Source organism: Microcaecilia unicolor, chromosome 3, assembly GCF_901765095.1.
Source record: "Microcaecilia unicolor chromosome 3, aMicUni1.1, whole genome shotgun sequence".
NCBI lineage: Eukaryota > Metazoa > Chordata > Amphibia > Gymnophiona > Siphonopidae > Microcaecilia > Microcaecilia unicolor.
In genome coordinates, this window is record NC_044033.1 from 138,654,770 (window position 1) to 138,668,054 (window position 13,285).

Sequence of the window (13,285 nt, forward strand, 5' to 3'; positions counted from 1 at the left end):
TGTTTAAATTGACTTAGCCCAAGCTAAATTCTTAAGGCATACTAGCAAACTGAATGCACACTAATTAAACCACATTCCTACTATATTGGACTCTTTCTCCCACAGCATAATCACACAGATTTATCCAGATTTTAATAAAGCAATTTAAGCATGCTCAACCAACATAGCTACAACAGCAGAGCCATAAAAAATAGTCATTATTGGCAAAATAAATATTGCTTCTATTCTGAATTGTTCATTTTATTCATAAAGAAGATTGGCATAACAATCCAAAAGGAACGGAGATGCACAGATGTTGTACACATCATTGATGACAGACGATGGCAACTGATGAAATCCCTGAATGGATATTGCTTCAGCTTTGATTGAAAACATGGTCTAATAAGAAGTCTTCAACTCCACTATTTATCACAGGTGTCAAAATGAACAAAGATGCCCTATGGTCAAGTTCATAACATACGTATTGTTGGCTGAGGCTGGATCCAAATGTACAATAAAGCTCACAACACTTTATTACTATGGATAGAGTAACCGTGAATGCTTTTGTCACGTTGATCAACTTGCATCAGTAGTTTTCTTCTTTGTATTTTGTTTAAACTTGCATAATAAACATGCAGTGAAATGTTTCTTAAAGATTTTTGCAGTCTTGTTGTTTCCATACAAAGACTTGTGAAGTTGCAGTGCTGTATCTGAGCATTACCAGGAACAAAAAAAAAAAAAGAACTAGAATTTTAGTGGCAGAGATACATGGATTTAGTTTGATGGAGAGTCTACTCTTATCCTGAGACAAGCCACAGTCTTCTTTAAAAATAATGCCCAATCAACCACCCTCACCCACCCAAAACAAAACAACCTAAAATAACTTAAGGGAAGAGGTAAGGAAAAGAAAGGATGTCATACACTCATCTTCTGCATAGCTCAACCCATATAGTAAGGCACAATTTCCCCTGTCAAATCTTGGTGCTATTCAAAATAATTTAAGAATTCCTTCCTATGTGATGAAATAAATAGACTGAATGCATGTTTCCCCGCTCATAGTTGTCCCTAGATGAAAGGAATCTTGCGGCAGTCTCAGGTATGACGGTGCATTTGTGTCAGGCATATTTCTTTTCCAGTTTTTCTGTGATCTGTTTCTCCAGTAAATCTGTGATTTTTTAAAATAGTTCTATTGGAAAGTTTTTGTTTTGCTTTGTTTTGCAGTGAATCTATGAGCAAATTAAAAGCAGGGAGATTATCACAGGAACACATGCTTCTTAACCCAGAAAATGTGTAACATTGGTGGATTCCAGAATCCTGCAAGATGTTCCCAAGAAACGTATGTGTATGTGAGCGTGCATGCTACGTTTCCAAGTGTTTAGTTAAGCTGATCTTCATACTGCTTTCGAAAACAATCACCAGCTGGGAAGAACTCCCAACAACGTTCTTGATACATTTTCCACACGTAGGATTCCTAGAAGACAATAAGAGGCGTGGTCAATGAGTCAGAATTTATCTTTCTTTCTCTTTCTCTCTCTTAGGTATCTAGGGTAAGTGCTTTCATTAGAAAGAAAGAAAAGAAAAACTAATGAAATTCTATTTTTTGTTCTGAAATAATCCCTCCTTCACTTCAAAGAAATCCTCCTGTGTCATCTTTTGATCCCTCAAGCCTCTTCCCAGCTTCATACTCCATGTATGCTATTTTCATGAGGCAGGTGTAATCCCCTGTTTCTCCTGTCTCATCAGTGTAGGAATAGACAATGACCCTGACTTGAGGCCAGTGCTATTATCAAATTTTGTCATACAACAGTGACATCAACTAAACCGAGGCTGGTCTCATTTTTTTATACAGCAAAGTTTCAGAATGATGCTGTTCTCAGTGCTGCAAGTACAATTATCTATTATCTAGTACTGCATCAAGCAGGACAAGAACAACTGGAGATTACACCTGTTCTGCATGGACAGCAAATATGGGAAAGAGAAATGGGGAGGTTTGGGGAACCAGGTGAGAGCCTCGTATGGTTTTTGTTTGGTTGTTTAAAAAATATTATTAATGCAAATAAACCAAAAATGTCTCAAGCACATATAAATGATAAACTCCAAAAACATACAATCTAGAAGGAAATAAATGTATCAAAATAAAAAAAATAGGAAATGATAGAAGAAAAACCTCCATGGAAGGTCAGCTCTCTAAAATGAGAGATGAAGTTCAAATATTAAATGAAGAATTTGTTTTTGAGATGGGGTCAGACGACACTTATTTTTTAATTTTATCTATATTTTTTGTTTCTTTTTATTTTGTTGGTTGATCATTTCTTTGTTTTTAAATAATCAAATGAAATAAACTACAAATGAAACAGACAATGTGCACAGAGCATATATACCCAATTTTCAAAGGAAATCATGAAGGTAGTTTTATAACAGGCCACCTGGTTTAGAGGGCAAGTAGGCACTTACTTAGGCGTTATTTTACGAAGACAAATTAGTGCTTATGTGTCTTTCTAAAATCAGTTTATAGTGAGATCCTTTATACAGCTGAGACCATCTGTACGCAAACCATGAAGACCTGTGAGAAGACATGGTCATCTGCACCAAGGGCATTACATTACATTGACAATTCTATCCCACATTAGCCATCAGGTTCAATGTGGCTTACAAATAATAAGACAATAAAATATATAGAACTAAAAAAAGGAGAAGAACCTTATCCAAGAGACAGCAACTCAACGATGACATCTCATCATGATGAAAAAAACTTACAAAATAAAAAAGTTGTTAACAATTTTTGAAGTATTTCATAATTATCTTGAGTTTTAATCTCCAGTGATAGCAGGTTCTACTATTTTTATGCCTGATATGAGAAACAAGAAGAATGCAAGTGTAATCCTCCATTATAATGGAAATTACTAAGCAGTTGAGAAGCCCTCCCTAGAGTCACTAGGGGAAGTGAACAGGTGGAAAGGGAGAATAAACATACTGAGCATACTAGCTTGAGATATTGTATAAGGAAATAATGTGCTACCATATACTATTTGTATAAGGGATCATCCACATGTACACAGAACATGTTTTCATACTTTGTAGAGGAATGCTTGTAATACTTACTTGTCCTGTGTGCTCAGTTTCATCTTTATTAATGAGGTACATCACAAAAAACCTGGCGACAGAGACACATATTATAAATAGCCACAACGAAATACCATTTGATTCTGGTAGGTTAATATGCCATTCAAGGAAGTATTCATCAGTAAATTGTCAACCAGTATAATGTAGCAAATCTATCTAAGTCAGAAATATTGTACAGTTCCTAGTAGTGATCCTAACTGGCAGACACTGTTCCCTCTAAGCTGAGTGGAAGTCCTCTACCTACAGTTCTGTTAGTGGGGTGGGGTGCTATTTCACTATCACAATTTCAATAGTGAAGGACAGGAAAGCTCTGCAGGATTCCAGGAAACCTATCTTTCCCTGGTGATTGAAAACACAATATTGAAGCACCACCTCCCACTGGCAGAAATACAGTTGGAGGACACCCGTTCAGCTTAGAGGGAATAATGCTGGCAGATTCAAATATATTCTATACCATGTAACACTTAGGAGATAATTCTTGAAGATTTAGGTGGCAAGAATGTGTGTACATGGGCACATTTGCGCATACATAAACATTTTCTGACTACACACTATTGTATAGGTATGGGCTAATGTTTGATGCTATGTACTTTGCAGATGAGTGCTAATGTGAATGGAGTTTAGGCAAAGCATAGGTAGGACACACATTTACACCTGTGCATTATAAAATACAGTAATGTACGCATGTTCTTTACCAATCTAGGTGCAAGTGTTCACACCATCTCTTTGGCTGGTATAAGTGCTGACGCCTAACATATAGTTGTAATTTGACCTGTTAAGCTAGTAGTCTATAGAGAAAAGTAGACATCTACTTTATTTATTACATTTATATCCCACATTTTCCAACTGACATTATTTCAATGTGGCATACAAATAAGATAAGGTGGTTACATTTGAAGAGTGATCTGTGTTAGTGGTATAGTTTCAGCATTATCAGGGAGGTAAAAAACTGTGTTAACCATTGACACAGTTTGTTATTAATTTGCTAATTGTGCTAGCATTACTGAAGCAATACTTCTAGGTTAGAGCATTACTATCATAGCTACATCAGAAGAAACTGTAGTGTACAAAAAAATCTGAAGTAAATCTCTGCATTAGGCTCAGCACAGTTTATTACATAGCATTCATACTTTTAACAAATTGGGGGAGGAGATCATCAAATATACATTGCATTTCCAAAATGTGCCACCTGTCCATTGCATGGGAACCCTTTGTACACATGCATTCTATTTTAGTTACTTTTGAAAAAGAACCTTCCTGGGCGGCTTCTCTGAAAATTAGCTACAAAATACATGTGGTCAAAGACAGAATGTACTTTGCATTCCTCCTTTATGCTTGTCAAAGATGACAGTGCTTACTCTTTTGTAACCGTGTGATCGAGACTGGCTGATGTCACCGACAATGGAATGCTTCATAGGTGATATACTTACAGATAATTGGCTAAGTTGTGTTCTTGTAACGTGTGTGTTTCAAAGCCATGGGGCACTGTATCAAAGTAATCGTTCCCTATTCCACAGATGAAACACTTAGTCTAAAAGAAAAAAGGGAAATGAAACAACAATATTTACAAGCTTGAAACATCCTACAATTAAAATATTCCATCTTTATTTGTTTTTTAAGGTTTACCATAATACAAGGACTTTTCTATAAACTAGGTACAAACATTTACATGTGCATTATTCCCCATATGGGGGGGGGGGGGGGGATTCTATATATGGCGCCTAAAAAAAATCAGTGCAGAAATCAGTGCAGACTAAACATATTCTATAAGTGGTGCCTAGAGTTAGGTACAGTATATAGAATATGCTTAGTTGTCATCCTAGTGCCTAAAACTGTGTGTATCCAACTGTGTGTATCCATTTACACCAATGAAAATGTGGCGTAAATCCCTGCGCATAGATTTAGGCACACTGGGCCATATCTGATAACTATGTGCGTAAATTTCAGAATGCCCATGAAACACCCATTTCCCCGACCATAACCATGCATTAGAAGTTAGGTGCACTGCATTACAGAATGCGCTTAGCAATTGTGCGTGTGAATTCTAATTAATGCCAGTTAGTGCTCATTATTGCTTGTTAAGAGCTGTTATCAATGCTGATTAGCTTGTTAAGCCAATTAAGATATGCAAGTTGTTATAGAATACGCTTGGATTTTGGCACAGATCTCTAGGTGTGCTAGATAGGATCTGAGGGATGATGTCATGCATCATGCAAAAATTAACAGCTACTTTAAACAATTTTTAACCCTTCATTATCCAAGTGCATCAAAGAGATTAGATATAAAAAGACATTTTCTACTACTTTCAGTTTTCAAGCTACAAAAAATTGAAATATATATCTAATTATAATCAATTTTGAAAATGTTGGCCAGTATTTTAGTTATTTATGTGCATATGTGGTAATATACCTGCATAAATTGGCTTGTTTTCTCTATGTGTGATTTTATACCTATCAACATAGAATCAATGGCATGTACTTGGCTGGTGGCCATGCACAGAGGCAGAGTTTGATCAGAGCACACAATTATTTGTGTAGAGTATAAAATCTTATAATTTGCACGCATTCTTTAGAAACATAGGCAGAGGAATTTATACCACCTCTAGAGTTGTGTAAATATCCATGCCTGTAATGTAGGCTCAGATTATACTAAATATGTTAGTATTTTATAACGTAAAGTAGGCACCTAAAATAGCACCCAAGTAGATGCTTACTTTCAAGCTTAAAGTAGGCGCCTCCTTAGAAAATTAGCATCTTAAAAAGCTATTCCTTTTTTGGTATATTATTGTGCACTTGAATTTAGAGTTAGTCACTGGAGTCCATGGTTACTCTAAGCTCCAGTGTAGTCATACTTATCCAGCAGAAACTCACTGCCATGTTTTATAAGCATCATTTTGCTGAATTTACTTTGTACTATATCACTGATGGGTATTTTCAACAGGGAAGGGCTTTTTGTTTGCTCTAGACCAGATTTTCTTTCTTCAGAGGGTCAGCAAAAATAAGCATTCAAATCAACCCTCTCAGTTTTTACTTAAAAAAAAAAAAACAATCTGGGTAATAAATTGTGCAGACAGTATTATTTCAAACAAACACAATTAGTGAGCATTTATTGTTGTCCTTCCTTAACGTACATACTCATTAGGGGCGTGCATTTGTTAGTGCACAGTTAGCTAATTCATGTACCTTAAAAACTCTGGTATGTGCTAGATTGGTTTTACATGTACTAACCTATGAAATAACACACATTATGGAACTATTTTCAAAGCATATGGATGTCTAAAAAGGCAAAAATGGACGTTCATGTGCTTGAAATGTCCAAGTATTGATTTTGCAAAGGCAAAAAAGGGATGTCCAACAATAGAGTATATCCAAATAGCAAGGGGGCATGTTGTGGGTGTGTTTTGGTGGAATTAGGGAGGGCCTGAAATCTGACATCCAAGAGCAATTGCCAAAGGGGAAGAAACATCCATGTCTGAAAAAAGGACATCCTTATTTAGAACTGTTTCAGGCACGTCTCGCGTATAAAATGGTCCCCTGATTCAGCATCTGTCCACTGGAGGAATTAAGGCATGACACCTCCTTAATCCCCCAGTGGTTACTGACCCCCTTCCTCACCCCTGAAAGTGAAACCAAAAGGGGATGCCTGGCTCTATGACAGCTTCAGGTATTATATGCATTCTTAACAAAGCAGTAAGCAATTCTGAGAAGTAGCCTAGTAGTTAGTGCAGGGGATTGTAAACCCAAGGTTCAAAGCCCATTTCAGCTCTTTTTTTGTAACTGTGAGCCCTTCAGAAACAGAAAATATCTGATGTACCTAAATATATAGGCCACCTTCAAGCCTAAAGGCTATAGAAGTGGTGTACATTTAGGTACAGTAGGTATGTTGCTGTTACTCGAGGGCTCACAATTACAAAATAAAAGAGTTAAATTGGGATTTGACCCGAGTCCCTTCATTTACAGTTCACTGCACTAACTGCTAGGCTGCCCTTCTGCTCTGCATGGATATCTGTGTATCCATATACAGATGTCCATATCCCTTGTTTTCCCCCGATCATAATTTGGACATTCCAGTTTGTGAAATGGATGTTCATGCTGGATGTTTCCAGTGTATGGACATCCATCTCATGTATTTTCAAACAGGAAATCTTGATGCATTTCTTGCTTGAAAATAGATGCGAGATGGATGTCTGTTTGGGACGTTCTGACTTCGATGTCATTATTTTGACTTGTACGTTCTTTTGAAAATGCCCCTCTATGTTAATTAGTATATGTTAAAAAGTTCTGACACACATTAAAATATTTTATTAAAATACATGAGTGAAACAAACTGGAAAAGTGAAACTTGGGGGGGGGGGGGGGGGGGGAGGGAAGCCAAAATGAGTTGCAAATGAACTAAAACTCTTTGCCCTGTGTATATCTCTAATTCTCACTTTTCTGACCATTTATATTTCTAATTACCCTCTTCAGCCATTATAGCTTGGCAGATCATTTGCCAATAAGGAGCAGAAATGAATTTTTTCAGTAGTCACAAAGGAATTTTGTCACCTGATTGTTCAACAGAATTCAGACACTGCCTTACACTTACCTCCATGTCTTCTTTAACTTGTTCTTGCTGGTCTCTCAACTCACCAAAAGCATCAATAATTAAACCTGATGTAAAATGAAGATATGACTTAACCTTTATGAGAACAATAACGAATGAAACAGAAACTCTATGTTCAGTCTTCAAAGAAGGGTTCTGTCAGTGAAGAGGTCAAATGTGAATCTCTGGCTGTTTTTCTAAAGGGCTAGAAAACTTCAGATTATAAAAGTTCTATTACTATTTCTGAATGTGGGGGGTAAAATGTGTTCTTGAAAGTGAGAGAGAAGACATATACAGATTTTGAAAGGCAATCTTATCAAGTGCTGAGGGAAACAGAACAAATATTCTAAAAGAGCAATAGCATTTTATCCACAAAAATCAGGGCTTTCACTATTGCCCAAACTGTTTGCAGGTAAATGTATCCATGTTGGTCAATAATGTGAGTATTTATACTCGTGGATTGAAGAGGCATTTCTGAGGGTGGAGAGGGGATGGAGATCAGAGCAACATGAGCATGTTTGTTTATTCAAAAGCATGTCTACTTTGTTGCCCAGGATAATTACCCTCAGAGAAAGCAGGTATAACTCTTTGTAGGTTGTTGTTGTTTTTTTTTTTCCTTTTGTTTTTTACTGCTGCAATCTCATTCTTGTTTAAGTTTTCTGCTCATTTTGCAAAAGCTTATGGAGCTTAATTATTGCCTTTCCTAACATCAACAACCATTATATAGACTGGAATTAAAAACAAGAGTGCAGTGGATGAAACATTATCAAAATACTTTTTTTTTTTGGGGGGGGGGGGGGGGGAGAAGGAACAGTTTCCTTCTCTTTCTTTGGGTGTTTATCATAACTGGAACCTCTTTTAGGATTATGGTGTCATAAGGATTTGGAGCCCTTCTGCTAAAATGCATTAAACTGGGCTTCATACGTTGTAACACAGAATTTTAACATGCAGCAGGGGCAAAACTGATGCAGCATCAGGAGGGGGTGTTCTCAATGGTGTGCTTGAGCCCACTTGCACTGGCTTGCGAGAGCCAGTTGCAAATTTTTATGAATTTTGTGAGCTGGTTGTTGAGTCCTCCATCGAAGCTCACATGGCAAGAAGAGGAGGAAGTGAACTGCTGCACAGCAGGTCACTTCCTTCTCCTACACCAGCTTAGACTCAACTGTTTATGTGAACCACAATCCCATGGTACACATCCCACCTCCCCCCCCCCAATCGCTACTGCTGTCACCTCTCTCTCCTCCTCCCAGGCTGCTGGCGCCGCAGTCCCCAGTCTCTACCTACCTTCCCTCAGCTCCCTTCTGTCTGCCATCCGACCCCCTTCATTTAAAAAAAAAAAATCTCGAAATCAGCAGTGCAGCGCCTTGTGTGTGAAAGCAGCAGATCACCTCGGGCGGGTCTTCCCTCACTGTGTCCCGCCCTCGCAGAAATAGGAAGTTACATCAGAGGAGGGCGGGACACAGTGAGGGAAGGCCCGCCCGAGGTGATCTGCCGCTTTCACACAGAAGGCGCTGTGCTGATGATTTCAAGATTTTTTTTAAATGCAGGGGACCGGGTGGCAGAGAGAAGGGAGCTGAGGGTAGACATGTAGAGACTGGGGATTGCGGCACCAGCGGCCTGGGAGGAGAGGGCGAGAGACCCCGGCACCAGGCCCTCCTTGGAGTCCTGGGCCCGGGGAATTTTGCTCCCCCTCTCGGTGGCCATGGTGTGCTGGAAACAAAAGTGGGGGCGGTGGGGGCCCAGATCACAGTCAGTTCACCCCTACAACCACCAAAGCCAGGTTCCAATCCCACTGCTGCTCCTTGCGATCTTGGACAAATCACATAACCCTTGAATGCCTCTGCCTCAGGTACAACATTAGATTGTAAGCCCTTTGGGGGAGGGAAATACCTTCTATACCTAAATGTGCCCTACCTTGAGCTACTACTGAAAAAGGTGTGAGCTAAATCCCACATAAATGATAACAATAATATAGAAATATTGGCTGGTGATGAATGTTTGGGTATATCTTTAATAGCTGCAGTTGCATTTAAAAGGAATGAAATCTGAAGAGGTTAAATACTGACCTGGGGAATTTTAAATAAAGGCTTTACCCCTAGCCTTCCCTCTCCCCAAGATATTTAAATTCTGTGATTGATATTTCTCTTAAATGCTGGCTGCAGCATTTAAAAATATACCCAGATTTTCAGCACCAGCCACTATCCAGCTAGTGGCACTGAAAATCCATGTAAAAAGTTACCAGGCACCATTAACCATATAGTAATTCAGGTACCAGCACTGAATATTGCCAATGCCTTGATAAAATATGGCTCCATCCAGGCTCCACCTCTGGACTGACCATCCCTACCTAGATAGTGCCAAGGAGATGTGTCTTGATTTTTATTATCCAGGTAATGCCGCTGAAAATTTAGGCATGCATTGGTGAGTGGGAATTATGCAGATAGGAAATGCTCCTACCTGAATAAGTCTTGTTGAATATCTGGCCCATAGCTTACAATCAGAAAATAAAGCGTTCCTCACAAATACCAAGAGAGCATAAACAAATACCATATGTGCAATAGATCCAAAACAAAATATTTCCATGCAATTAGAAATTAGAATATTGGTACAGTTATCACTGTATGGCTAAGCCTGGGTTTGTCCCACCAAACCAAGCACCTGGAAAAGAAATTCAAACTGTCAACAAATTCATTGATTTTTCAAGGAATATACTAGTTGAGAATCACTCCAGTTAGCAAATGGCCTCTTTTTTAGCTGTTGAATAAATGATGGGAAGGATGTGACATGTTTAATTTCAGTCAAGCTCTAATCATAACAATGGAACCTAAAAAGTTGCTGTCAGTGTAATCTGCATGTCACGCTTGGGACCTGAATATAATCTGTCAGAGGCAGGGAAATGAGTTTTGTGGTCACCGCTGAGCTTCTGGGAATATCTCCACTGTAATGAAGAGGTTTTAATCATACGCTTAAGCAGGCAATATTTCCCTTGCTCAAAAGATTATCTAGTAAGGATAAAAAATAACTTTTATATTATTGGAATTTAATACCATAATTATGAAATATAAATAGCAATTTATTTTCAAAATAAAGCTTAGGCCAGAAGTAGCCAACATTATTGGCAGGTATTTTTCTGTCTTATATTAATGGTGGTAACATGTGCTTTGGGGAATCTGACTAGCTGAACTCCAGTCACCTCCTTTGTGAAATCTAATGATTCACAATGAACAGTTTATGACATTTGATATAGCGCCCTTCTAGGTAACAACAAAATCAAAGCGGTTTACATAAATTGTCCGGCTCAAATATACAAGCAGTGCATGTAAATAGCAAATACAACATATATGAACATGTAGTGGTAGTTACAGTCCATCCAGACTGGTCCAGATGTATACGTTTATGCTCTCCTGCCAGGGTATAATTATTTGATGACATCACTCTATTGAGGACTTGTGCAACCTGCACTCTCCAAGTATTTTTCTGTCTCAGCTGATGTTAGTTGGCAGAACCACACAGTCTTAAATGACAGTGTAGGAAGTTCTCAGGTGCAACAGTCCTTTGAGGCTACTCCCTGTGTGGATATCAGAGACAGTCAGGAGGGCTCTGGACCAGGCTGATTGGCAGTCTTTGCACCCTGAGGTTACAAAACCGGCAGGATTAGGTGCCCTCCCCCAGGCTCCATTTCCCAAAGCCTCCAGCGCACCTCTATCCTCTTCAGGAGCTGTCTGTGCAATAAAGTTTAGAAAAAAAGACAAAAGGAAGCAATAGGCATCCTGACTAAGAACAAGCCTAGGGAAAAGGGGAACTGACCTTGATTCAGTGTGCTGAAGGTGAATATATGACTGCAATTCCCCAGGGGCAGGACCTGGTTGGACAATGTCAGGACATGATCAATGCAACAAGCATTCATTCCACTGCCTGAAGCTCCGACCATTCAAAACTGCTGGTGAACAATCTGTGGCATGAGCATGAAACTGAGAGGAATCAAAGAACAGCTAGCAACTGGAGGAAAATCCCTGCCACAAAGAGGATATCCTGAGAGCAGCAACAGCACTGGATGAATGAGTGAGGATTGATGCTGAAGTCAGCAGGGCTGCAGTGCGAAATACTGCTCTCATGGGAGACTACATGGCAGGGCAGGGTTATGTAGTTGTGTTCCCTCTTAATTCTAATAGAGACCACATTGAGGCAGACTGGGAGCCTGGAGGTTTTGCAGGACTCTTATCTAAGCATGAATATCCCTAAGGAGTCATTTCCCCCTGAATTTGTATTGCTTTTTCAGTTTGATAGGGGTCCTAGCTCAGCACTGAGAACCTGGTACTTGCTTATGTCCCATGCATAACTTGTACCATATATGGGAGCCTAAAGAAATGATAGAGAAAGAAGGATCCCTGGTTTCAGCGGTTTTCATGAACTCTCAGAATACAGTTCTAGGAGAATAAGTGATTCAGCAGAAAACACCTGAATGAGTAGGAGCTCTCTATGGGATGACTTACAATCTGGTGGGAACAGATAGGTGGAGTTAATGGCAATTACTTAAGGAGAAGTAGTAGAAAGGAGAATGGAAACTGAAGTATGTGGTTTACAGCTCTGGGCTCTAACAATTACAGCATATTTCTTGTGTGTATTGACAGAGCTGCCACAATTAAACATGGTCTGTTTTTATTGCACCATACCTCATAACAGAGATATATCTTTCTTAGGCAGCACTAGCCAGTCAGATTTTCAGGATATTCACAATGAATACGCATGAGATGAATCTGCTGTCAATGGGGACTGTGTATACAAATGCATCACATGTATTACTCTTGTGAATATCCTGAAAACTTGTCTGGCTGGTGCTCCCCAGGACAGCTTTGGGAACCACTGATTTAAGGGAATGACTTCCAGTCAGAAGTGTAGCCATGGTTGAGTCATAGCCCTTCCACTTTGGAGTCAGGAAACACCCCACCGTCAGCAGCAGCAGCAGCCCAGGGCAATGAAAGAAGAACTGGAAGTGCTATCAACATCCATATTGCCTAATGCTCACTTATGTTAACCTTGAGCTCCACCAAAATTCAGTCCTGGTTACACTGAAATCATGCACGCTACAATCTTGAAAATAACTTTTTCAGTTTTGATCAAAACGTAAGTGGAGATCTCAGTAATGAGAATGGAATACTAGGAAAGTTCACATACCTTGTATGATGGCTAGAAGAATAACTATTACAAAGAAGAAGAAGGTAATGTCAAAAATGATGCGATAGATTTCATATTCATCTCCAGCAGGGTCCTCGATTTCATCCCCGATTCCTCCTCCAGCACGAACTCCAACATACATATGAAACATATAGCACTGAAATACAGGAGGAAGGAAAATCATTGTAAAGAGATAGAAATGCTGCTCATTTGTAACAGTTTTCTTCTGTAGACAGCAGGATTCATAAGGCACACGAGTGAGTGCCTTATAAACTACTAGGAATAGAACTGCTCTTCTAGAGCTCAGAACTCAGTGTTAAATTTTGAGCATGCACGGCCATTCTTATATGTAGCAGTCTCTTCAGCTCCAAAGATCAAAACATTTAGGTAACTCTCGGGGAGGTTGGAGAGATTGGGTGCCTTATCA

At 39.1% G+C, this 13,285-nt stretch overlaps 1 protein-coding gene across 1 annotated transcript in view; it reads right to left on the minus strand.

Annotated features, from left to right (window-relative positions):
- Positions 1-225: 225 nt before the first annotated feature.
- The window catches only part of RYR2 (ryanodine receptor 2), a 908,577-nt gene continuing 895,517 nt past the window's right edge, over positions 226-13,285 (minus strand). The window contains 5 exon segments of the mRNA XM_030194683.1: positions 226-1,450; positions 3,082-3,133; positions 4,533-4,633; positions 7,687-7,751; positions 12,859-13,015. Coding sequence (XP_030050543.1) covers positions 1,355-1,450; positions 3,082-3,133; positions 4,533-4,633; positions 7,687-7,751; positions 12,859-13,015 — 471 coding nt within the window. The 3' untranslated portion in view covers positions 226-1,354.